The sequence below is a fragment of the Ambystoma mexicanum genome, chromosome 3q (assembly GCF_040938575.1).
Source record: "Ambystoma mexicanum isolate Mex_15411 chromosome 3q, UKY_AmexF1_1, whole genome shotgun sequence".
Classification (NCBI taxonomy): Eukaryota; Metazoa; Chordata; class Amphibia; order Caudata; family Ambystomatidae; genus Ambystoma; species Ambystoma mexicanum.
This window is the reverse complement of record NC_090926.1, coordinates 268,618,597-268,645,940: the sequence shown is the minus strand read 5'-3', so window position 1 is coordinate 268,645,940 and position 27,344 is coordinate 268,618,597. Positions and strand designations below refer to the sequence as shown.

Here is a 27,344-nt window from a genome sequence, read left to right as displayed (position 1 = left end):
TCCCAGGTTAATCTTCACACTGAAGTGGTTGGTTGAATGTCTCCATCACGCAAAGTGCTCTCCTGAACATCCGTGAAGACCTGCTCTCCAACATTAACTCCAATACCCCGTGTCCTTATCTTACTTTATCTCTCTTCTGCCTTTGACACGGTCCACCACGCCATCCTCCTCAACTGTCTCTGATAACCTGGGTATCACTGATCAGGCCCTGGCTTGGCTCCTCTCCGATCGACACTCCTAGATCCTTCCTCTGCTCAATCTCTACCCTTGGTGTTCCCCAGGGGTCTAACCTCTCTCCCTGGCTGTTCAACCAATACCTGACACTTCTCGCCCAACGCATTGCTGCTCTCTGCCCCCACATTCAGTGCTATGCGGATGACACTCAGCTAATTTTCGGGCTCCCTTCGCCACCTCTTCTCATCTCTGTCTGTTCGCTATCCAGGAGTGGTGTGCCGCCAACGATCTCTGCCTTAATGCCAGTAAGACAGTTTCTCCTCATCGGCACACCTGCTCCCTCCTTTCCCATCGCTCTCTAGCCGGCCTCTCTTGTCCCTCTTCCTTCTTCCACCCGTGAGGCTAAAAACCTCGGGTCATTTTCGACTCCACACTCTCCTTCTCTCCTCACATCTCTGACGTCTCTAAGACTAAGAAGTCACTACCAGCTGCACCTCCTCAGAGGTATTCTTCCTTTCCTCTCCTCTCCTCCCCCAGAAGCTCACTGTCTCCAGAGCCCTGGTTCTATTTAGGCTGGACTATTGCAACAGCCTCTTTCTAAATCTGTCTGCTTCCACTATCCACAATCTACAACCCATCCAGAACAGAACTCCGAGACTTGTCCTTGGCCTCAAGCCCAGGGATCGTATGTCTCCAGGACTGAAATCTCTGCACTGGCTCCCAGTGGCTGCAAGGATTAAAGACAAAACCCTCTGCCTTGTACACAAGGTATTATGGGGCCTGGGGCCTCAATACCTTCAACTCTCTCTTCCTAAATATCTTCCTTCTCAAGCTCTTCGCTCATCCGCCTCCAACTCCCTCAGGGGCAGTCGCTTCTCCAAGCAACGAGTTGGTGGTAGATCTCTTTCTTCGGCTGCGGCCTCCCTTTGGAACAGCCTCCCTGAAACTTGAGGAGAACCATCTCTGGTTCCAGAAGCACCTCAAGACCTTCCTCTTTGCTTCTGCTTTCTCTCCTCCTCCCCCGTTTCCGTATCCCCACAGTCCCCACCAGCTCTTGACACTTGATGTCTGCACTTCCTCCTGCACTTGCCACTAGCTGGCAGCACTTTTACCTATTGTTTTATTTATTCTTTATCTATCCCCCTGCACTTACACTTACCCTCCACCCCCTTCCCCTGTACTTGCACAATTTCAATGTCACCTGGCCTAGTAAGATCGTGGTCTTAGTCTTCCCTCTGTACCCCCTCCCTTGCCTCATCACGCCTTGAAACACTTGTGTATAGGCGCGTTATAAATGCCATATCAGATCACTAGTTGCAGAGGGACCCCATGTGAAACAAGGATTGAGCAGGCACAGATGACACATGGGGTGTTTCACAGGGTATTAAAGGAAGGTGGTGTTTAATCATGGTTAGATGCCGATATTGCCTATTTGTCACACCAATCTGGCACTCTTTCATCATGGTCTTTTCATTATATCCCCCACCCCTCCTTTTGCTGCCAGGATATTTTCCCCCAATATTTCACACACCGACTAGCAACCGCAACATAAAGATTAAGTTGCTGGAAACTCACAACCTACACATCGTAAATCTTGATATAGCCGTCATCTGAAGCTGTGACAAGCAGTTGAGAGTCTGGAGAAAACGTCAACGAGCGGATGGGCATAGCGTGTCCTGAAAAATACAGTAGGTAAGCAGGTATAAAAATCGGCAAATGCCAGCACTTCTGGTTAGAGACTAACAATGTATAAAGAGGAAAGCCACTGTATGATTGATAGAGAATACAGAAAATATACTACGTTGAATACAGAAACTAAAGACTGCTCTGGGTACATTGAGACTTCAGAGATTGCTCTGTATACCTAGAGACTTCAGTGTAGCATTATGCACAACAGTCTCCTTTAAAAAGCTTCAGCTTACTGGCACCTCGGTCCCAGTATGTGACACAGCAAGACCTAATACATAGAGAGAGTTCATCTCTCACCGATGTAAACAAGACATTGACTCCACAAGCATCCTCACTGCAGACAACACACACCTGTACCTGCTGAGCAGAGAACAGTTTGAACTTTGCAACACACATACCACTGCTGCCCCAGGCAGGCACATAACCCTCCAAAACAGCAAAGCAACAGAAACCTCTACCATCAATATAAGGGGTTTAGCCAATAGCACAGACCTTGGGGTGACAAGGAGGAGGAATCTCACCTTCCAGCGTGTGGAGGAGTTTTCCAGTCGCTATATCAAAAATATTGATTATGCCATCAATGGCTCCACTGGCCAGGTACTTTCCATCTGGACTCTGCAAATAATAAAGACAGTAAAAGGACTAAGTGAGAGCATCTGGCAGGAGTGGTGGTAGCGTTAGGGCATGAGGCAGTGAGGGTGATTGGACCCTACTTGAATACCTACCGACAGGACAAAAACAAATGTTTAAAAAAAAATGTAATAATATCACAGCAGAATATATTTAATCTATGGAGAAATGGACAGGCAATCAAAAGAGACTTAAGTCAGGACAAAAAGCCCCATTTGCCATTGGTTTCATTCTACGTACTACTGGCTCCGTTAGGAGCAGCATCACAGTCTGTTAAGGTATTCAATAGATTCTAATTTGCATCCCCTCAAGGGAAAAGAGGGTTTACTAGGCTAATGTAGAATTAATAAAATTCAAGAATTTGAGCTACTACACAATGGTACCAGCGGTTGTGTTGATGGTCACCCGGAGTCTGTGCTGGTGTTGACAAAAAAACCACAGTACAGTTTTAGAGAAAATAAAAGTAAGGGTTCCTTACATATGCAATGCTCAAGATGAACTTCCCTCTGGTATCCAACGAATTCTCCTTTTTACCAGTCTCCACTCCAAAAATGTTAACTTTCCCTACATGGCTTCCTGTCGCCAGAAATTGGGAATCCGGAGAGAATGCCAGTGACCAGGCGTCAACTATAAAGAAAAAAGGAAAAAAATAAGATCCAAAGACATAGGATTCTCCCGATTCACCTGGACTGTGGTGATGACACAACAAGTACTCCTGCCAAGGTCAAAAACTCACAGTATGCTGGATCATGCTGACAACGTAAAACTGACATATGGCGAGAGGATGCTCTTACCAGGCCCTGCATCAATAGCGCGGATCTGCTTGCCATTCTCCAGATCCCAGAGACGGATGTGGGCATCTAGGGAGCTGGAGCAGGCTAGGCTGCCCGTGTGGTTGATGCCTACAGACACAACACCCAATTGATGCCCCTCTAGACTCCACTGCAGCTCGAGACGCTCGTCTGCCCTGCAAAAGAGAGGAGATGGCTTTCAAACAAGCACTATGCACGGCTATTAGGGTAGCAGGCCACCTAAAAGTTGTAAACGGCTAACTACCCAAGACAGAAAGGAGAAGCCTAGCTATGAAATCAGTTACCCAACTTGCCCATTTGAAGATTTCAGAACTATATGAGGACGCAAACACTGAAAAACAAAGGCCTCAGTTCATCTACAGATTGGGCACAGTAAACCAAGCATCTTAAAATGTCACACCAATACAGCAGGAAACAAGCAACAAAATCCTTAATTGTACAAAAACCAAATAGCGTACCAAAGAACAAGTTACTTACCAACTGGTAACGTTCTTTTGACTGGATGTTCCTCCAACGTATTCCACATCTTTGACATGTAATGTCCACAGCTGTGCACTTCGAAAACTATCGGCAGAGGGAGTCCTGCGTCGCTGGCGTCGGGACGATGTCCTTCAAAGGCCTCCGTCGAGGGCAGCGTCACCGGATGTTATAAATAGGACGCAGGGCGCCCGTAGCCTCAGTTTATGTTTTTTCCTCCATAACGTGCGACATGCACATACCCAATGGTTGCTTGACTGCACATAGCCTTGCGGGAACGTAAGCTGTAATAGCATAGGAAATTCTCCAGAGGGACAGGCTGGGAGGGCGATGTGGAATACTTGGAGGAACATGGAAAGAATGTTACCAGTTGTTAAGTAACTTGTTCTTCGAATGGGTTGTGTCCTCCAACGTATTCCACATCTTTGACAGACTCCCAAAGCAGTACCAGAAAATAGAGAATTTAGAGCAAAGGCCATATCTTGACCATTAAGCTTATCCAGGGAGTAAATGTTTAACAAAGGTGTGGATAGAAGCCCATGTGGCTGCATCACAAATATTCCTAATAGGAACTCCCCGCTGCAGGGCTGTGGAAGTAGCCACGCCCATAGTGGAATGAGCTCACAACCCTTCAGGAGGGTCCTTGCCCGCCAATCGGTAACATTCAGTAATGGTGAGTATAATCCACCTGGACAAGGTCTGTTTGCTAACAGCCTGGCCCAATCGGTGTCCAGCATACCCCACCAAGAGTTTATCGTCCACTCTGACCCTGGACATCCTAAAAATATAAAAGCTCAGAGCTCTCCTAGGGTCCAACCGATGGAGTCGCTCCTCTTCCTTACCAGGATGAGGAGGATAGAAAGAAGGAAGAACCACTTTCTGGCTTAAATGAAATTCAGATACTACCTTAGGTAGAAAGGAAGGACGTACCCTCAGTGCAACCCTATCCTTGAGGAACACAAAGAGCGGCTTAGATGAAAGTGCCTGCAATTCACTCACTCAGTGAGCGGAAGTAATCGCAACCAAGAACACTGTCTTGAAAGACAATAGTCTCAAAGGACAAGAGTGCAAAGGTTCAAATGGAGCACCCATCAGGAATTTCAGGACCAAATTCAGATCCCAAACTGGCACCTGGAATGGGGACGGCGGGAACACACTAGTGAGCCCTTTAAGAAATTGGGAAATCAAAAGGAATCTTAAAGTAAGAACATTCTTCAGACGAGCGCTTGAAGATAGACGGTGCCACCAGGTAAGCCTTAATGGTGCCTACTTGAAGGCCCCTGTGGGCCAAAGAAAGCAAGAAAGATAGAACCACGGGAATGGAACACTGAAAACGATCAACATTTTGTCCTCTGCACCTGTTGCAAAACTTACACCAACGGTACAGGGATTTGGTTGCCCGCCGCCTGGCTGAAAGCAACACCTCCATCACATCATCCGGGAGGTCCCAATCCTTATACCTCAACCTTTCAGATACCAAGCGTGAAGTTTGAGAGTCTTGACCTCTGGATGGAGAACCCGACCCAGAGTCTCCTCAGATCCCACCACCCCAGGATGAGACCGAGATATGTTGCTTGCTCGGGAGAATGCGCACGGATCAGCCAATCGTCCAGGTAAGGGTAGACGTGAATCCCCCTCTCAGATATGCTACCACTACCACCACCACCACGAGCTTGGTGAAGACCCTCGGGCGGAGGTCAATCCGAATGGCAGGACCCGAAACTGAAAGTGCAAGCTGCAAACCTCAGGTACTTTCTGTGCTTTGGATGAATTGGCACATAAAAGTAAGCATCCTGTAGGTCCATAGACACCAACCAATCCTGGAGACAAAGAGCCTGGAGGACTTGAGAAAGAGTGACCATCTTGAACTTTTCCTTCCTGAGAAGTTTGTTCAACCAACGCAAGTCTAAGATTGGTCTCAATCCCCCATCCTTCTTTAGAATAAAAAAATATGGGGAATACCATCTCTTGTTCCTCTCCGCTACAGGCACCAGTTCTATAGCCCCTTTCTCCAGCAGGGTCAGGATTTCCTGCACAAGGAGCGGATCTGGAAGCTTCAAAGAGATTCTCCGGCAGATTGTCGTGAGGCCGCTTTAGGAAGGGAAGGCAGTAGCCGTGGGCTATTGTATCCAGAACCCACACATTCGAAGTAATAGCTCGCCATTCTTCGAGATGCTGAGACAGTCAGCCCCCAACCGGCGAACCATGGAACATGGCCTCACAATTGTTTTGGAGTGGCTGCGGCAGCACCTGAATGCAAAGAGGAAGCTGCCTGAGCAGCTTTGGCACCCCTATTTCCTCGACCACCACAGGTACTCTTTCGTTGGACCCTTTGTCTGGCTGCTCCTCTCGTCCTAGCAAAAGAGAAGTAGTAACAAAAAGGAACCTCCCCTGTTGTCCCCTAGGACGAAAAGGCAGAGGTTGACGTACAGCTGCGCTCAAAGATTTAGCCGCAGCTTTGGAGGTCTGCAACCTCTAAAGGCTCTCGTTAGCCTTGCTGCCAAACAAATGGGCGCCATTTGTTTGCATGTTCAAAAGACGGGCTAGCACACGGAGCAAAACCCGACTTCCGCATACAACGCAAACCTGCGTATAATGGGCTTGCAGCCATGGACTGGCTAACACTGTTGGCCATGTCAAAACCCGACTGAAGGGATTCACAAAATGCATCCTTGACATCCTGCACGATACCAAGGAACCCATACCTTTCTTCCCCTTTGGGAAAATGCTCAGCTGCTAGAGAAACAATTCCACAGAGTGTGTGAAAATCTTGCCAAGGCACAAGTGGAGTTGGTCGACTTCAGCGCCATACTCCCCGCAGAAAACACCTTGCGTTCCCAACCATTGAAGCGTTTGTCGTCCCCATCAGGAGGGATGGTAGGGTACGCCACCTGCCTCGAGGTGGCCGTAGCAATCTGAACCACCAAACTCGGGAGTAGGGTGAGAGGAAAGGTAGCTGGGGCCACTGCCGGAAGGGCTGTATTTTTTAGTTAACGATTTGATAACTGCCGGAAGAGATTCCAGTGTCTGCCCAGCAGCCGCCACCCTTTTCTGCAATGTCAAATGACAAGGTAACACCAGGTCAGAGGATGGACCTTGATCCAAAATAAATATCTGTTAAGTCATCCTGAACAAAACCTTCTGGAGGACTAGACCAACCAAGATACTCAGTGACCCTAGCCATCAGTCTCCTGTGGGACGACTCAACATGAGCCCTAGGCTCAGGTCTGCCAAAGTCTACCTCAGGAGAAGTGTCCAAGCCACTTGCATCATGAACAGATTGCTGTAATTCTTCCAACTGACTGCCCCCGGAAAAGACAGGAGCCACATCAGGTTCAACAGGGTCAAAATCTAAATCCGACCTCTCCTTATAGATGTCATCCAGAGGGAGAAAAAACTCCTGCCTCAGTAGATAAAGAGGGTCTGGAATCCTTAACAGGCCTCACAGACTGTTACGCTCACCTGGCTCCCACAGGGGCATCGATCGGAACTGGACAGCTGCGGTTTCCACCCACGTGACGCATAGTGCAGAGATGACAGACTGGACTGGCCCACCTAATCTCGTCTGCTTGACCCGAAGAAGCATTCTCCTGAAAGTGGAGAAAGGGAATTAGCCACCCGTGGATTTGAGTGATAACCCCCCCCCCACCCTCCCACTGTTCTCCCCTCTCATCACCTCTGATGTCTTGTTTTATATTCTCACCTTAAGTTTTTAAAGGATGAGCTCTCCATCCTGCGTAGAATGCAGGGGCGCATGGATAACCAGTTACTTCACTGGTCCAAAGGAATTGGAGAGTTCCAGAACAATATTGACTCTGAGGTTCCTGGCGAGGAGCCGTAAGTATATAGTTTGTAAGAGTTCAAAATGTCTGACTTTCACTCTTGTCCGATTCCTTGCAGCTTGCAGCTTGACCCTAGAGAGGATTGCCTCGTGCAGCTGGTAAAGTTCAGGTAAGAGTCTGTAGTAGCCAAAACACTGTCCGGTAAATGACACCTGTATGTAATCTGTTGCTTTCTCCCTTATTACAGGTGTTGAGTGAGAATTATGGTGTTTTGAGGAATAATAATATCTCTGGCGGTAAAATCAGTTAAGTCTATTATGGTGAACGAGATTCCCTTGGTTTGTTCTTTCGGCTCACCAGGCTGTCCTTTTGTTCCCCTTAGATGCCGGAGTTCGGCGAAGATAAAAAGAGGCTGCGCCGGCCCGTGGAGAAGAATGCCTTTGGCGGTAAAATCAGGTAAGTCTATTGTGGTGACTAATATTGCCTTATTATTCTCTTGGCTCACCTTGCTGTTCTTTATTTCTCTTAGGTGCCGGAATTTGGCGAAGAAATGATGAAGACAGAGGTGGATCGTGGAGGTGCTGCGAAGGCTGGCGAGTATAGCGCGGCGCTGCAGCAGGCGATGCGACGTGCATCAAATAATGTCTTTCTTCCTAGTCGAAGGCGCGATGGATCCAGAATCAGGTGAGGAAATAAGTATTGTTCTTGTTCTAACCTTTTTCCTTCTTTCTCCCTTTTCTCTAGGAGCTCCAGACTCGAGGCGGGCGTGGCAGAAGACTGGATGCTGGCTTGCAGGCACGGTGAGCGTTACGCTGCGGGATGCAGACTAACACGAAGCGCGAGCTGCTCTTCGGGCGTGGTTTGAATAGTCTTCAAAGTAGTCCCAGGTAAGAAGTTCCCAAGACCACACCCGAGTAAGAAAATAGTCCCTGAGATAAAGTAGTCCCTTTTCAGACTTCACATTGGCTTGAATGCTGTGCAGCATGGTCTGCATAAGGTAGGTGAAAGCAAATGAGCCTGGTGCCTATGACGCCAGGACTGACCCCTTCTATAAGCCTGGCGCCTCAGGAGTGAAACATGAAAGGCGGGGTGAATTCGCATGTTAGAAGGTAGTTCCAATTTAACGGCCACCGGGTTGATGATGGCCTTAATGATGTAAGGTCCCAAATATCTAGGGTTAAAAGCCTGAGTTCCTTTCAGGGGTATGTGTTTAGTAGCAAGCCAGACTTGATCCCCAATCTGGTATTGTGGAGCATCACTCCTATGTTGGTCAGCATTTTTTCCAAAATTGTGAGATGAATCGACTACCTCGGTCTGAAACCAAGACAGAAGGGAATCCATGTAGTCGAACAATATTTTCAAGAAATTCCTTGGCTAAAATTGCAGCGGACGGTAATCCCTTTAAAGGAATAAAGTGGGCCATCTTGGAAAAAAGATCTACTACAACTAGAAAGGTATTAAATCCACTACATGGAGGCAGATGAGTAATGAAGTCAAGAGACAAAGTGTGCCATGGCATAGATGGAACATCCAAAGGTTGTAAAAGACCAGCTGGTTTCTTGTTCTGGCTTTTGTTTTGGGCACAGATTCCACAAGATAGCACAAATGATTTAACGTCTTATCGCCAGGCGGGCCACCAAAATTGTTTCTTAATTTTAGCTTCAGTTTTTGCGACCCCTGGATGTCCTTCAATCAGCGCATCATGATAGTTGGAGATGACTAATTCATGTAGCTCCTTGTGTGATATGAATAGACGACCTTGATGGTTACCAGACATTTCATCGAAAAAAATTGGTCGACTGGACAAATGGTCGAACCAATTTTGTCGAAAACCAAATGGTCGAAATTTTTATTTTTACCCCTTTTTTATTTTTTTTGGGGGGGTCCTCCCCCAACCCCCTTTTTTTCCCCTAAACTACAACCTTAAAAATATATATATATATATATATACACACACACACACATTTCAAAAAAAATTCAACCATTTGGTTTGACGAAATTACGTTGACCAAATGTCCTGTCGACCAATTGTTTTCGATGAAATGTCCGGACACCGACCTTGATAGTACGGTAGATCATTGATAACTGAATAATATTGGCCTTTCTTTACCCAGTTCTGTAGGGCTGCTGGATTAAAACATTGCTTGATTTTTGAATGAATGTCTTCTAGAGTTTGTAGAGTAGTTATGCCAAGGATTCTTTCTTCTGAAATTATAGGTACAGGTTCCGGGTTCGAGTATGCTTCTCCCATTCCTATTCAGGATAGGGCATCGGCCTTGCCATTTTTACAACCTGGTCGGTAAGTGATCACAAAATCGAATTCTGCAAAGAATAATGCCCACCTAAGTTGACGTGATGATTGGGCCTTGGCTGTCTTCAAATATTGCAAATTCCTGTGATCGGTGATTACAGTGATGGTATGCCTGGCACCGAGAAGATAATGCCACCAAGCCTTGAAAGCAGATTTCATGGCCAATAACTCTTTGTCGCTAACCGCATAGTTTAATTCGGGTGCCGAGAATTTTCTTGACCAGAATGCTACTGGATGAAGTTGGCCGGTTTCCGGATCCTTCTGAGACAGGACAGCTCCCATGGCTAAACTGGATGCATCTGTTTCAACTACGTATGGAAGCTCGGGGCGAGGATGCTTTAAAATAGGTGCAGCCGTTGGAAGGCCTTTTCAGCTCCTTCAGTCCACAAGAAGTGCTTGTTCTTTTTCAAAAGTGCTGTGATGGGATGGGATGTACAATATGAGAGAATTCAGGGATAAATCTGCGGTAGAAATTAGCGAAGCCAAGCATGCTGTGAACTCCTTTAACTGAACTGGGTGATGGCCATTTGAGATTGGCATCCACTTTGAGAGTCCATTCGAACTCCTTTTGGTCAGGATAAATCCTAGAAATTCAACTTCCGTGGAATGAAAGACACATTTTTCCAACTTTGCATACAACTTGTGTTGGCGTAATTTTTCAAGAACTGCTCGAACGTGCTTAACATGGTCCGATCTTGAGGAGGAGTACACTAGAATGTCATCTATGTAAACAACACCACAGATGTCAATGAGTTTGCGAAAAACATCGTTCATAAAATACTGGAAAGCTGCCGGTGCATTGCACAACCCGAAAGGCATCATCTGATATTCGAATAATCCGTACTTGGTGCGAAAGGCAGTCTTCCATTCATCGCCTTTCTTCACGCGTACCAGATGATATGCCCCTCGGAGATCTAACTTAGTATAGATACAAGCATCCTTAACTTGGTCCAGTAATTCGGGGATCAGAGGCAAAGGGTATCGTTTTTTTACCATAATTTGGTTTAATGCGCAGTAATCCATACATGTTCTAAGGTCACCTTCCTTTTTAGGTACGAAGAACAGAGCTGAGGATGCAGGAGATTCGGATGGGTGAATGAAGCCATTAGCAAGGTATTGATCCAGGTATTGTCATAGGTGAAGGTTTTCAGGCTCCGTAAGGGCGTAGATCCTGCTGCATGGCGGTTGTGCACCGTGCACAAGATCGATCTGACAATCGTAAGATCTGTGAGGTGGTAAAGTGTTTGCCTGTTCTTTCTGAAAAACATCCAGATATTCCTGAGGTAACTGAACAGGTGGGTTAGTGACTGTGGCCAGGCCCTTGTTCAAGGTTTTTTTTTTGGTGACAGGTGTTTGTACAATCTGGGAAGGTCATTCTCTTCTCTCGCCACTCTATACAAGGATTATGCGTTTACAGCCATGGCATTCCCAGAATTATTTGGAATTGTGGAGCCTTGATTAAGTCAAACACAATGCTTTCTCGATGCCCATCTTGACCCAACAGTGTCATCTCTGTAGTGGAATGAGTTACTGGCCCAGAGCCAATTTCAGTTCCATTGACGGTAGTGATGACATCTGTAGTGGTTCTTTTGCAAAGAGATATGTTCATCCTTGAAGCCAGTTCTTGATCCATATAGTTTCCTATGGCCCCGCTATCCATGTACGCTCTTACCATTGCATACATGATGGCTGCCTAGGATCAATAGGGACCATTGGCACGATTAGGTGCGAGGTCTGAATGTCCTTCTTTAAACTTGGCAAGCGGACCTCTACGCTTGTCGGCGTGGTCGTTTCCCAGATCAGACTCTGTTTGACTCTTGTCCGCCGCTCCTACCACCTTTTTGGGTGGTTTTACTGGGCAATCCCGTAGAAAATGTCCAGAGGTTCCACAGTACAGACACAAGTGCAACTGTCGTCTCTCTTCTCTTTCCTTCTGAGTTAAAGGTCCCCTAACCCTCCCCTATCTGCATGGCCTCCGGTGCATCAGTTCCTTTGGGGGTAACATTGGGTTTAACCAACACTCGATTCTCAAACTTAGCTCGATCCGCCTTTCTATTCTAAGTCGGTGATCTATCTGGACCACTAAGTCTATATATTCAGCACAATCCTGAGGTGGGTTCACAACTTGAGCCAAAACATCTTTGAGTTCGCCTCGCAGTCCACGATGGAATAATGTAATTCGCTTTACTTCGGGCCATCCTGTTTCCACCACCAACCTATTGAAGGTAGCGATATAGGTTAGTAGATCCTGGTTACCCTGTCGCAGGGAAAAAAGTTCGTTATCCAGGGCCTGTCCTTGTGAATGTTGGGCGAATAGTCTTTCCATGCTCAATTGAAAACCCTGAAAGTCACGAAGAAGAGGGTCGTCCTGGTTGACTAGAGGAATCGACCAATCGGCTGCGCTACCACTGAGATAGGATAGTACGAATGCTACTTTTGCTTGATCATTTGGAAAGGCTACAGGTCTGCATAAAAAGTGCAGGCGGCATTGATTCATAAACACGGCAAACCTTTTGGGGTCCCCAGCAAAGCGTTCGGGCGGAGCTAAAGGAATAGTTCCTGGTAGGATTACTTGCACAGGGTTGCCTGATGAAACAGGAGTTGGGTTTCCCCTAGCCCAGGCAGGGGCGTTTGTCCAGCCTGGCTTTGCAGCAATTGCCTAGCAAGGTCATCAGTTCGCTCCTTTGACAAAATCAGTTCTCTCCTGAGCGCATTAGTTTCTTGGCAGGCAGAATGTACTTCAGCCCTTAGTTCCCCTAGTAATAGGGCCAGTTGGTCAGCTTCTGATGTCTCCATAGCGCCCAGGTGGGAATTTGTGGGTAGGCTTTCATTCTGTTACGCTCAATTGGCTCCCACAGGGGCGTCGATCGGAACTGGACAGCTGTGGTTTTCACCCACGTGACGCGTAGTGCAGAGATGACAGACTAGACTGGCCCACCTAATCTCGTCTGCTTGACCCGAAGAAGTATTCTCCTGAAAGTGGAGAAAGGGAATTAGCCACCCGTGTATTTGAGTGATAAACACCCCCCCGCCCACTGTTCTCCCCTCTAATCACCTCCGATGTCTCGTTGTATATTCTACCTTAGGTTTTTAAAGGAGGAGCTCTCCATCCTGCGTAGAATGCAGGGGTGCGTGGATAACTAGTTACTTCACTGGTCCGAAGGAATTGGAGAGTTCCAGAACAATATTGACTCGGAGGTTCCTGGCGAGGAGCCGTAAGTATATAGTTCGTAAGAGTTCAAAATGTCTGACTTTCACTTTTGTCTGATTCCTTGCAGCTTGACCCTAAGCTACAAAACCATTATATTAAAAAAAGACAGTCACAAGGGAGCCTAAAGAGGATTGCCTCGTGCAGCTGGTAAAGTTGAGGTAAGAGTCTGTAGTATCCAACACTGTCCGGTAAATGACACCTGTATGTAATCTGTTTCTTTCTCCCTTATTACAGGTGCGTAGTGAGAATTATGGTGTTTTGAGGAATAATACCTCTGGCGGTAAAATCAGCTAAGTCTATTATGGTGAACAAGATTCCCTTGGTTTGTTCTTTCGGCTCACCAGGCTGTCCTTTTGTTCCCCTTAAATGCCGGAGTTCGGCGAAGATGAATGGAGGCTGCGCCGGCCCATGGAGATGAAGAATGCCTCTGGCGGTAAAATCAGGTAAGTCTATTATGGTACTAATATTGCCTTGTTATTCTCTCAGCTCACCTTGCTGTACTTTATTCCCCTTAGGTGCTGGAATTTGGCGAAGAAATGATGAAGACAGAGGTGGATCGTGGAGGTGCTGCGAAGGCTGATGAGTATAGCGCGGCGCTGCAGCAGGCGATGCGACACGCATCAAATAATGCCTTTCTTCCTGGTCGAAGGCGCGATGGATCCAGAATCAGGTGAGGAAATAAGTATTGTTCTTGGTCTAACCTTTTTCCTTCTTTCTCCCTTTTCTCTAGGAGCTCCAGACTCGAGGCGGGCGTGGCAGAAGACTGGATGCTGGCTTGCAGGCATGGTGAGCGTTACGCTGCAGGATGCAGAATAACGTGAAGCGTGAGCTGCTCTTCGGGCATGGTTTAAATAGCCTTCAAAGTAGTCCCAGGTAAGAAGTTCCCAAGACCACACCCGAGTAAGAAAATAGTCCCTGAGATAAAGTAGTCCGCCTTCAGACTTCACATTGGCTTGAATGCTGAGCAGCATGGTCTGCATGAGGTAAGTGAAAGCAAATGAGCCTGGCGCCTATGGCGCCAGGACTGAACCCTTCTATGAGCCTGGCGCCTATGGCGCCAGGACTGTACCCAGATAGCCCCTAGCATGTGCTGCTGGGTCCCCCCCCCCCCCCCCAGTATCTGGATGCCTGCTCCCGGGACAGATGGACCTGGAATCATGACAGACTTGGAAGTAGCCTTCCTTGGAGGATCCACAGTACCAGGGACCGCCATTAGCAAATTCCGGCCAAAAGACCCCAAAGGCGTTGACAATGTTGCAGATGGCTTCGGCGTAGACGTCGATAACGCCCAGGGCTGGTGCGAAGGCAAAGCTTCGACATCCGTATCCGACGGACACGGCCCTGATGGAGTCGACGCCGACCTCGAGCCCGCGACAGATTTCTGCGGTCTCGCCGGGGACGAGAACCGAGACCTGGAAGCAGGTCTCATGCGATCAGCCTGAACCTTGTCCGAACGGGACCGCAAAGGTTCCCGATGAGAAATCGCGCCGAGGTCCCGAGCCTTAGGTACACGAGCCACGGACCGAGACTGTTCCTTGCCGGCTACTTGCGAAGGCTCGGACGGAACTGTGCCATGGGATTGGAAAATCGCCATCATCTGTTCCCTGGAGGCTGCCCATTCCTCTGGAGTCGAGGACTTAGTAGGACAAGCCACTTTCCTTGCGGCGCCATCCTCTGAGGAGGACGGGGAAGGAGACCAGTGACAACGCTTCCTGGAATGCAGAGACAAGGACGACGAATGGCGGGAACCACTCCCGACCGAGATCCCCGGGACTCTGTCCGACGCAGAGAGTTGCCCCTTGAATCGTCGGTGGACATCCCCTTGGCAGACCTACTGGGTTTAGAACCCCTACCTACCTGAAGCTTCCCCCTTACACTCCCGCAAGGCCTTAGCAGTCAGCTACTGGCATTTGGAACAGTCATCGGTGTCATGACTCTCGCCCAAACACCACAAACAAATGCGATGCGGGTCCGTAATCAACATTTTAGACTTGCAGTCCTGGCAAGTCTTAAAGCCAGACCGCATAGTCGGAGGGGTTGAAGAAGACATTCACGAGGAATACACGAGGCGCGCCGAGTCTCCGAAGCACCCATTTGCGGAAAAAACAGAACTATGGCTATGGCGCAGTGCGTCCTATTTATAACATCGGTGACGTCGCCCTCGATGGAGGCCTTCGAAGGACATCGAGCTGACGTCAGCAACGCAGGACGCCCTCTGCCGAGAAAGTTTCAGAAGTACACAGCTGTGGACATTACCTATCAAAGATGTGGAATACTTTGGAGAACACAATCCATTCGAAAGTACAGGTTTCTCAAATAGTTTCACAAGATGTACAGCACAGGCAGCTGAAGGACAAGGCCTCATGCATATGCAGAATATGTACAGCATGGATGTTATCTTCCCAACATTCTTCTACACAGGACAGGGAAGACATTACAGCCTTTTATTTTTAACGTTTAGTAGATTAGTTAATTGTGCCCTAGCACAGACTGCAAGTTGAGCATGCAAGGGTCACAGTGGGTTGGAAAATGGCATTTGTTATCAAGCTCACCATCGCCACACCTTCACCAGGTCATCCAGGGAGCCAGTAATCACTGTTTCTGTGTGGTCCTTTGAGTTCTTACCCCATGCCACTGACCAGATGGCGTCATCGTGGGCTGTAATGCAGAAAACGCAGATTAAGTGAATCAGTCCTTCAAAAGCACCCGAGCACTAGGATCTCGCATGCATGGCCCTACCTGCTACAGAAAGTAAACCACATACAAAAAAAAAAAAAAAAAAAAAACAATACTATAAAGAAATGCAGAACTTCAGTATCCACTGAGATATTGCCCAAGGCTGACACATTTCTGTTCACAGTTAAAAATGCGATATCACCATTGGCGTCTAAAGATTGTTGTAGGATTAATGTCACCTTCAGGGAGTTCACTGTGTGCCGGCACCTGTTTAATTAACATGTACCCCAATAACTTTAGCACTATGCAGTCACCGAGCACTCATACTAGAACATGTGTAATTCCAAAGAACGGATAACCTGTGCCTTACGTTACAGCTGGAATGACAAGCAAATGTAAAGGAAGACTAATTTTAAGTGAAGCAAAATATGAGGTGCAGGTAATAAGGTACATGCCATCTGCTCTTTTGTCTTTATACATATTTGGACATAGGGTGTAATGGCCATACATTGCCACACCAACAGCATCCCCAAAAACATCTATATTTTTCAAGACACTAAGCAGACACCATGGATCACCCAATCTTTTCAAATGTTTGCATCAACTGAAGATGCAATATTTGGAACAAGCATGATCACAAAAAGAACAGACAGTCCAGATCAATGGGGCAGGACCACTTTTGTTAAGCAGGGTTTGCCAGACCGCTCTAAAGTCTAGCTACAATAAGGGGATGGGCGAGTGCACACACAAAATTTAAAATCCTATGTCACCATACACCTCATCACCACTCCATCACCATTACATGAAAACTGATGCTTGCAAGTGTCTGCTCAGCAATCAACCATGCAGCCAACAATGCCAACCTCATTACCACACATGACTTGGGTGCCATCTTCATTACTGAGACCTGGACGACATCCACCTCCACCAATTTCCTAGATGCCTCACCCCCAACGGCTACAGAATTATAGAACAAGATGTCCGAACAAGATGTCCAAACAAGATGGCAAATGCCGCACCATTATTCACAATGTATCATTCACAAGGCATCATGGCCATGACCCAACTGGACGCCTAACGTACAAAGCCACTTTTCATCTCATCACCGAAGCCCAACACCTCCTTCATCGAAGACTTCATAGACTTGGTCACCACCATGTCGCACGCATGCCAACAACATCTCCCTCTGCAACTTCAACATCCCCGGCAAGCCAACAACTAAGTCAATGAAAGATGTTCTCCACTGCCTACCCGACAAACAAACTCACAGCACACAAAAGAACTAACTGACATGAATGGTAATATTTGCAACCCCATCATCACTGCACTGTCCACCCTCTATCACAGCTCTCCTACTCCGCTTGACTGTTCGGACCAACTGGAAATCCCCTTTGAAAACAGTCACACCAGCCCTCTCAAACAAACCAAGTCTTCAGATCCTTCAAGAACTTTGCAGTGGATGCCCAGACAGAAGACCCCACGAAACTCGACTCTCACATGGGCCGATGTCCCTCTGCCGAACCAGGACTGCAACTCGCTTCTCCAAGAAAGCAACACCACCCGCGCAAACATCAACCACCATGACCCAGTGAATGGTGTGCACTCAAGCCTAAACTTTCAGCACCCTGGTACACAAATTCTTTTTTTTTTAAATAAATAAACCAGAAAATAATTGGCAAAATTCCTGTAGTGCATCAGACCTTGCCCGGCTCAAGGAACTCTGTTACAGGAAGGCGACTGATCAACACTGCCGAGGCCAACTACTACCAAAACGCCATAGCAAAGCAGAGCCCTTTTCCAAGCCATCAAGCACAGCATCAACCCTCTAACGGACCCACCCGCAGCACACTCCGTTGAAAAATCCACTGCAAACAACTTTTTCGAACGTCAACAAGATTTGCCAACACAGACACCAACACTGACAGCATCCTACACATCCCATCTCGCAAAACCACAACTACCTGGACAACTTTCAAGACACCAACTATGGAAGACCTCACTGCTACCTTAGTATCCATCAAGGCCATATCTGCCTCTGTACTCAAGGCCCTTCTGACTGAAGCACCTCTACCTTACCTGACAATCAACAGCTCCCTAACTCAAGGCACCTTCTCCTTGACCCTCAAGGCCGGACAAATCCAACACTGAACCTGGAGGTTCCCAGCAACTACGGACCCAACAGTCATCTTCCCTTCCTAGGTAAGATCCTTGAGAAAGCAGTAGCCACGCAACTCCTCCAACACATTGAAGCCAATAACCTCCTTCAGTCCTACGGCTTTAGATCCAGATGCAGCACAGAAACGGCTACTGTCAAGGTGATCGATGATGCCCTTAAAATAATCGATGGCAATTCTTGCCTCCTAGTTCTCCTTGACCTCTTGGCAAAATCAGTAGACCCCCAGTAGACCCCCAGATACTCACCAACAATCTACATCGCCCCATGGGGATCAGAGACATCATCCTCAGCGGATTCAAATCCTAGTATGCGAATTGCCAATCACAAACTCTACCCAAAACCTGTGGAGTCCCAAAAGGATCCATCCTGTCCCCTTTGATCTTCAATCTTTACATGGAACCACTCTGAACCCTCCTCAGTCTGCACAACATCCACATTCACTAATACGCAGATCTACCTCAAGATGTCCTCCATTGAGGACATCCACTGGCTCAAGGTCTGCCTCACATTGATCAGTCCTCGGTGTACAGAGTTTACCTGAAGCTCAACCCCTCCAAGACTAAATTCAGACTGCTGATCAACACCACTAAACACCCCGACATCCAAACCTGGCTCTCCGCTATGAATCTCAAGAGATTCACATCTGAGCTGGCCACCTGTGCCAAGTCCCTTGGGCTTAACATCGGCAGGCACCTCACGTTCAAACAGCACATAGCAAGGAAGACACAAACAGCCCGTTACCAACTTTCTCTCCTGCAGAAAATCCCTTCATCCCAGAAAACTCTTTCAGATCCGCTCTGCAAGCTTTGGTCCTCTTCCACCTGTATGGTAGAAATACCCTTCTGGAAGGCATTCCGACGACTACCCTGGCAGCCCTGAAATGTGTCCAGCATGCTGCTGCAAGACTCATTAAAGGACTTTGCAAATTCAACCACATTACCCAGACGTTCACTGAACTGCACTCGCTCCCATTGCAAGCCTGCATCATCTTCAAATCCTGCTGCATCATCTACAAGCCTGCATTAGGTCAAATGTCCTTTCTGGGTGTAATTCGCCCCACTTGTGAGGCATCCAGCACTTTTTGCTGGACTCAGAATTTTTTTAAATCAGTTCTCCCGAGCGAGCGGGAACATTTTTCCCCACTCAGTCTTTTACTTTACCTTTGGGGACCTTTTTCAACCCTTTTGGTTGAATCTTTCTGGAGTTATGCTTTCCTCCACCTTTCAAGGCATCTGCAATTTCTTAATACAGCACTTTCTGTGCAGTGTTGCTGGGAGCTCCTTGAGCTGCCCTTTCTTTTTATTTGAGATAACAGCCATTACCAAGGACAAGGGGATACTTTTTATCCTACCCGACTTATTTTTGGGAATCTGCACACCCCACCTTATGTGGAGTGCATATCGGACACACTGTATCCCTTGTTCCACTTCTCCTGTAACTTCTAGTTACAGTGACAAGTTAATCTGAGTGGCCGGGGAGATTTTCTACCAACATTTTGTGAACTTTACATGCAGGCTCGTCACAGTTGCAATAAGGGACACATGGATCACCATTTACCTAAAATGGTGGATGTCGTTTTCTTTTTCACCAACTCTTGACTACTCTCTCCCTTGGACTGCTGGCTAACCAGTCCCAAGATCACCTGCATATTGAGCCATCAAGAGCTGCGACCGTCCTGGGCTGCAATTCCTCCAATACCCTGGACCATTTTGCTGTGCATCGTCTTGTGAAGCATGGTTTCGGCTGGAACCTTGTAGGTATCCTTCTCGGCCTGAAGTGACTCTTTCCCCCCTCATATAGGTCTTCTCAACTGAGTCAAAGAGGGAAGCCTGCAGTGTGATAACCGTGTGTGAATCAAAGCCTGTGTCGAGTCCCAAAAAGCCAGTATCGTGAAGATAATCTGGCGGGCGTCCCATCACAAGAAGCTGACCGTCTGCTACTGCCAAAAGTTCTTTCTTCAGCCTCCACGCCAAGAATCCAAACAGGATGTGCTGTCAGTTTACCGTGGGGACCCGCCGATGCCATGGTCTTCTTCCTTCAGAAAAGGTACTGTCTTGCTCCTGGGTGTTTTCTGGGTGCTTGCTGTGTTATCTGTGCTCCATGAGACAGTTGGGGTGGACAACTCAATAGTGTTCTTCCAGGCCTAAGGACATCAGTCCATTGGGCTAAACCGCTACAGGGGGGTCCGTCTGACCTTCCTGAACCTGCTTTATAACAAACAAATATTAAAGAATCCTGCTGAAGTTGTAATTTTGACAGCATCTGCCTTCCTTTGTTCTTCCGCTCACAGGCCCAGGTCACCCAATGTCCCCACTGACTAGACTCTCATTCCCAGATACCGCTGGACTTTCTAAAGTATAGGCTGCTTAGAATTACTTACCAATATACTTGCTGCATTACATTGAATGTTGGTTGACGAAATTAATTGCTATCTTGAATACTACTCTGAATACTTATCTGTATATTATCCAAAGTTAACCAGTGAATTGAGTAATGCTCATCAAATATCTTAATGTATATATGCGAATGCATTTACTTACCGGCAATCCTAGCATTGTGTTAGTTTGCCTTAACGTTTATAAATAACTATATTTTCATAAAACTGCAGTGTATTCTTGATTATAGGTGTGCCCCGAGGTCTTTGTACTTACCTACAGCCCTTCTCCCTCCTAGACTAAGCCTGGCTGCTCGACCATAGCCACCAAACCTTTTGGTTAGTTCAGGCCAAACCTAAGAGTCGGAGCCCTGTACGCCTAAGAGTGAGTTTGAGAGTCCTACCTCAAGTGGACTTTAGTAAAACTCCCCAACAGGCAGTCATCCTGAAGTCTCCGAGCTGCCTTATTGAGAAACTCAGCATCCCCGGTGGCCTGCGATCCAGCAGAAGTAAGGACATGTGCAGATTTGAATTATGAAAGTGCAGATGTAACCTCCTCCCGTCAACATCAGACTTGCCCCATCACTTCTACTGTTCAGGAAAGAGCTCAAGACCTTCCTCTTCAAGAAATGGATCCTCCTTAACACCTAGGTCCACCCACCCTATACTCCTCTCCTTAACCAAGACTTGGCGGTGTGCTCCCCACTGCCCCCATCCGCTGCCCTCTAGGTTGCTTGTAGATCTCTTGCTGCCAATTGCCCACCCTCCCATTAGCTATATGCTCCTTTTCTCTTTCCCCAACTGTGTTCTTCCCCCTATGTTTGTAAAGCGCTCCGCTGCTTCCTGAAGCTAGTTCTGCGCTCAATAAATACAATAAAAAAGAATCATCCTTGCCGGGCTAACAACCTTTAATTCTCTTACACAGACTTGGACAACAAGGTCCATTATTGACGTGCCCTAAAAGAGAACTCAATTTGTTGTGGGAACTATGCAAACAGTAAGTATTGCAATTACTAAGGGAACAACCAAAGGAAAGCTATCCTGTTGAAATACTTTGATATGTTTACTGAACCCTGCAATTTCAATAGCTCTGCAAGAAGCGGTAAAAGCTCTGTGGTCTGAGTGTAGAAGGTATATGTAGCCAGAAGCACAGGGACCATTTTGCTCTCAAGTTCCCTCCCGAAAACCCAAGAACCCTGAAGTTATTAGGTAGAAACTCTGGAGAAATGAAAGCCTAAAACAGTGCGACAGAAAAGAGAACCAACTGCCAAAGAATACAAGTACAAGACAACATTGCAGGCAAACTACTTTGGGATACCTAAAGGAATACTGCAAGAAGATGAAGATTCAAATATGGCCTACTCCAAGAACACCCCAACCTGCATCTTTCAAGAGGTACAGAAAATGCATTTATTATGGCCACCTTAGAGTTCCTGGACAGACTAACATCTTGACGCTTGCGATAAATACAAACTTCCATCCCGTTAATCAACATGGTACATGTAATTACATAATATTCAGCGAGTGCTGTAACAATTTATCAACACATTTTTGTTCTACCATTTAATTTATTGGCACTGCAATTAACAAAGCATAACAGAGCAAGTGTGAAATAACTATCTGGTCAGTAAAGTGTGATATTTTGCTACCGTTTGAGATTCTGCACAATTTGCACACTACAATGTTATGCTCATCTGCTCCCGTGCTATTCTGCCATAGCACCATATGTCATCCTTTTCCCCCGGATGTAATAGTATTTTACTCCTTTAACTGAATTTGGCAATATTTGCTTCATCGGCCCGTGCAAGACTCCACACGACGATGCCATTCAACATTTACTGCTGCTTATTTTCCTTGGGATAGATTTTCGTCCATTCTCCCCAAGGGTTAGCCACCGCCTTTGGCACTAGGGAAGTGAGCCCAATGTGAAATACCCTCTATAGGGGACAGGGCAAGCAGAATCCCACTGAGGGTGATCCACCCACCCACCCACCCACTTGGGGACAAGGAATGCCCAAGCAAATATTCCATTTCACCTCCCTTTACTTTTAATGCTTCAATGTTTGTTGATTACATGGAGAATATGAATATACAGGCTTGGTATCCGACCTGTACTTGGTACCACCCTCTTGCGAGTACCAGAATCAATGGCGTTGTCCCTTTGCTCCCAAGGAGGAACCTAAACATACACCTAGAAACCAGCAGCACAGGAGACACAGCCGGAGAGTGAAAAACACTGGCCTGCGTGCCCCTCAGAGGAAGGAGCAGAGCGAAGAACCTTATCGTTAACGCGGTAGGCGGAGAGTGCTGAAAGCTTGCGGAACGCTGCTGCTTGCTGTAATGCGCCGATCTCCGAGAGCCCAGGACTGCGTGGGACAGCAAAGACAAACCAGGAACAGCAGGGTTACATGCAGCCCAATGAACCTCTGGAGCCCCCCGCCCTGAAGAGGAGAAGACGCAGAGCCGCGTTGGCCATAGACTCTGAAGTCCTGGGCGAACCCCGCAGCTGGATGCGGGATACGCAACCTCATGTCAAAAGCAGGCGCCGGGCAGTGAGGCCAGTGTGAAGCACACACAGGGCTCCAAGACCAAACACCCCACAAAGTGATTAAGAAACCCAGAAAAGTATGGCTGCAGAAACCCATGCCGGGCTACAAGACCAAATACCGAATCAATGGGTGCGAAGAAAGACAGAGAAAGCCTTTAGCCTACACTGGGCTGAGTACACGTATACCCCAGAAGGGGGTGCGAGAAGTAAACAGGGCTGAAATGGCCGTAGTCCATGGCACTGAAAGTAGGAGTACCCCAGAAGGGGGTGAGCAAAGCAACTACAGAGTAGGGCCGAACACGCCCGTAGCCCACTCAGGGCTGAGAAACTGGCTTTCCCACAAGGGGGTTAGCGAAAAGAACAACAAACAGGGCCTGCCAATCCTGTAGTCTACATGAGCTAAACAATTTAGAACAATAACCAGTGAATCTTGTTGCATTGCAAATAATGACCTATCCAAGACCAAAAGGAGATTTCTCAAGAGAAGGGATAAAGCAAAGACTATTTGACAAAGACTTTGTTTGTAACCAAAAGGACAACCGAAAGACATTGGACTTAATATTTAGCCAAGAACTGAAAGATATCAGTAGAACTCTTCGGCGGGGGTCAGAAAACCAGCCACCTCAAAAAGGGGAAGTTACCCGATCCCAAGCTTAAGACCAGACATCCCTTTTTGTTTGTTCTTTAGGGCAGAAAGTAGACAATTTTGGACCAAGGCCAGTACTCATTTCTGAGACGTGCTGCTGAGCTCACACCTGTTAATTTCTGGGACAGGGACCCATTTGTAGAAATAGGTCTAGAAGGTTTTCATACATTTTATTAATCAAGTCCAAGGCATACATTAGTTTTCCAAAATCAACTAGTAGAGGATGCAAATGAAAAGGTTCTCGATTAGCAAACACACCCATTTAAGTAGCAATGTTGTACTAATATGTTTATCACCAGAGGTTATTTGTAGCCAAGACATTAAAAAAAAGAAATCAGCAACAATAGCATTTTTTAGTATGGCTGAAGACATTAGTGAGATGAGTCAAGCCTGGCAAATTCTTTAAAATTCGGCTAGACCCATAGCAAAGTATGACAAAAAATGTAAATGCGCTTTCTTTAAAATGGTGCAGGTCACCACAACCCCACTATGTTTGGCACGCTGCTGCTACCCAGAGGCCCCATTCACAGTGACATTTACTGCAAACAACGGAAATGTTTTAAATAAAGGTTTCAAACATCCCCTGGAAATGGTATGCGCCCTTCATAAAATCTATTTCGAATGAGCGAGTAGACTTTGCGAGCCCTGGATGAATGTTCGTGTAAAATGTAAAAGGTTAGCTGCATGAATGGACACCAATAAATAAGATAAAAAGGCTCTGAAAAACAGTTCGGCCAGCTCTATCCCACAAGTGCTAATATACAATGCAATGATAATCAGAGTGAAGCAAGCTGTGGAGGATAACTAATTTGTATGTTATTGCAGTAGACCTGTAGATGTGCAGAGGGAAGAAAGTATGAGATTAAGAGTGCGGGTGTAGCAGGCAGAGAACTGGGCATACTAGGTGAAATATTGAAGTTTGCAGCCATCTCACTTTCAGGGTAGCTGGTATAAAGCAACAGTGTGATAAGATAGAATGTCAAGGAGTATGGTATCAGCTCATGGGTTGAGCACCAGTTGAACGGATGCATGCAACCAGCAAACCACAGAACTATATTTGCCATCAAAAGTAGTTGGCCGTGACCATGCAGTGTTTTACAATAGCAATACTGCAATTATACATGATGTAACAATTTAAAATTTTATGAATTGCATTGCAGGACTCTTTTTAAAAAACAAATAAAGTTAACACATACTGGTCTTTGCCATATAGGATATACTTCACTTAATAAACGTGTCAACCCGATCTGGTTTGCAATTATTTGAAAAAGAAAAGACATTCTTGCCTAGCACTCCCACACGCCTTTGGCACTTAACAATGGAGAGGATTACTGCAGCACTCCCTCTCCATTAGCCCCCAGTTGAACTTGCAGAGAACAGAGATAAAAGGGTGAAGAGTGCAAGAATGCAGGATGAACTGCGCTTTCATTGAAAGGGGAAATTTAAATAGCCAGCGTTGCTACACAAGTGTCAATTTAATTAGCAAAACAACAGAATTGCAAAGCAAATAGCTACGCGAGACTGCTGATTTTATGCCTTGAAGTCAACTGTTGAACAATGTCCTCTGGTGTGGCTCAGGTCTTACTTGCCGCAGTCTATATTTCATGCTAACATCATGCACCTTATATTATACACCCAACAGCATCTTCAGATTCTGGCACCATTCTACTGTCTGCACCTTTCATTTTGCAGCTGTTATTAGGTTATATCATTTACATTGCAGACTGCACCGCATGATCTCTGCCGTTATTTAAAATAACGTAAACCTGGATTACGTTTTCGAATAGCCTTCCCCCGTTTACACGCTTCATGACTGCACCAGTGTTACTCTGCTCCTCATTAAGGTTTGGCTCCTTTGATTGTGCCCTGTGCAAGCCTTGCTGTATTGTAATAATCTTTTCAGTCCCATAACGGACATCCCACCACTTAAGAACCTACACCAAACCAATTTGCCAGAACCACCACAAAGCCCAGACCCACAATACACAGCCTGCTGAGGGTCACCACAATTATCAATGCAATACACCACACAACATTATGCTCCAACATAGCATAAGAGACAGACTAGATAACACGCAGAGACACAAACACTTTCAATACGATTGGCACACATGAACGCAACAATGAAGCAATACTGCACGGTTACCTCTGCGCTCCTACTACCCAAACACTAAAAGACTATGAAAATGGCAGCAGTTGCACTATATAAAATGCAATGACATAATGAACATGCAAATCCCATTCCTACTATAAGGTTTAATAACTGCAGCTGGAAACAGTGAGCACCGCATCCTCATTTCTTAGGTTTCTTAAGCATAAAACCACAGCTCACCTTGTTCTTGTTTGAAGAGGATGCTATACTGAACAGGAAACAAAGAGACATTGGAGTTAGACACCATTTGAGAAAATAAACACAAGCAGAACAATCATAGCGTCCTTTACCTGGGTGCTCATCGCTCTGTACACAGGGTTCTATGGATCCAATTGGTCTGCAAAGAACGCAGATTAAAGAAAATGTAAAAAATTGATTTTGAATATATCAAATCAATTCAACATAGTTCAATCACTTTAATGCAGCCTGTCAATTTTTGTACATGCCAGGGTGGCCCCACCCTACAAAATATCAAGTCTCGTTAAATGTTAGTATACGTCAAACCTTAATGAGCATCTCAGACTGACCTGTGTATAATAGTATATGTCAGTGAGTCCCAGAACTTGCCCCCGTAGCCTGTTCCACATCTTGATTGTGCGGTCAAGGATTACTGTGTTGTATTTCTGCCTCTTATCCTCTCTCCCATCCAGATAGTTCGACCAAGAGATTACATTGTTGTATTTCTGCCTCTAATCTAAATTGTCTGACCAAGAGGCTACATTGTTATATTTCTGCTGCTTATCTAAATAGTGTGACCAAGAGATGACATTGTTGTATTTCTGCTGCTTATCTAAATAGTGTGACCAAGAGATGACATTGTTGTATTTCTGCTGCTTATCTAAATAGTGTGACCAAGAGATGACATTGTTGTATTTCTGCCTCTTACCTAAATAATGCGACCACGAGATTACATTGTTGTATTTCTGCCTCTTAGCCTGTCTCACATCTAGATAGTCTGACCATGAGACTTCATTGTTGTATTTCTGCCTCTTATCTAAATAGTGTGACCAAGAGTTGTGTATTGTATTCTGCCCGCTTACCTTCTCACATCTAGATAGTGTGACCAGGAGATGACATTGCTGAACTCTGCCCTCCTAAGACTATATCACATCTAGATAGTGCGCTCAAAGATTACGGTCTCGTATTTCTGCCGTCTTAAAACTGGTCTCTTAGCTTAACTCTCATCTAGATAGTATGCCCAAAAATTACTGTGTTGTACTTAACCCTCTTAGCCTGTCTCGCATCCAGATAGTGCGACCAAGAGATTACATTGTTGTATTCTGCCCTCCTAAGACTGTATCACATCTAGATAGTGCGTTCAAAGATTTCTGTATTGTATTCTGCCCTCTTAGCTTATCTCACATCTACATTTGTGTGACCAAGAGACTACTTAGCTTATCTCACATCTACATTGTGTGACCAAGAGTTTACAGATTGTAGTGCACTTAAAAACGTCTGTGTTGCCGTCTTAAGACTGCCCTCTTAGATTACCTCTCATCTAGATAGTACAAAGATTACTGTGTTGTATCTGATGCTCTCAACGATTGTAGTGCGCCCATCGATTACTAGCCAAAAGGAAACTCTGACCCGCAAGAATCCCCCTCTCGCAACCGTCCCAGTCCCTAGAATCCCACACTCCTTCCCTCCCCTCCTCACCCATCACCCACGGCACACAGTCCGTACTCT

At 46.3% G+C, this 27,344-nt stretch overlaps 1 protein-coding gene across 3 annotated transcripts in view; it reads right to left on the bottom strand.

The window, feature by feature from the left end:
- Nucleotides 1-27,344, bottom strand: part of SKIC8 (SKI8 subunit of superkiller complex) — a 65,026-nt gene that overhangs the window by 12,960 nt on the left and 24,722 nt on the right. For all 3 annotated transcript variants that reach the window (XM_069653735.1, XM_069653738.1, XM_069653737.1), the window contains exons 3-9: nt 25,949-25,995; nt 25,839-25,866; nt 15,639-15,744; nt 3,288-3,460; nt 2,972-3,120; nt 2,385-2,478; nt 1,757-1,850 (exon numbers count right to left, since the gene is read on the bottom strand). In XM_069653735.1, the coding sequence (XP_069509836.1) occupies nt 1,757-1,850; nt 2,385-2,478; nt 2,972-3,120; nt 3,288-3,460; nt 15,639-15,744; nt 25,839-25,866; nt 25,949-25,960 (656 nt within the window). In that variant the 5' untranslated portion in view covers nt 25,961-25,995. The remainder of the gene's footprint in view (nt 1-1,756; nt 1,851-2,384; nt 2,479-2,971; nt 3,121-3,287; nt 3,461-15,638; nt 15,745-25,838; nt 25,867-25,948; nt 25,996-27,344) is intronic.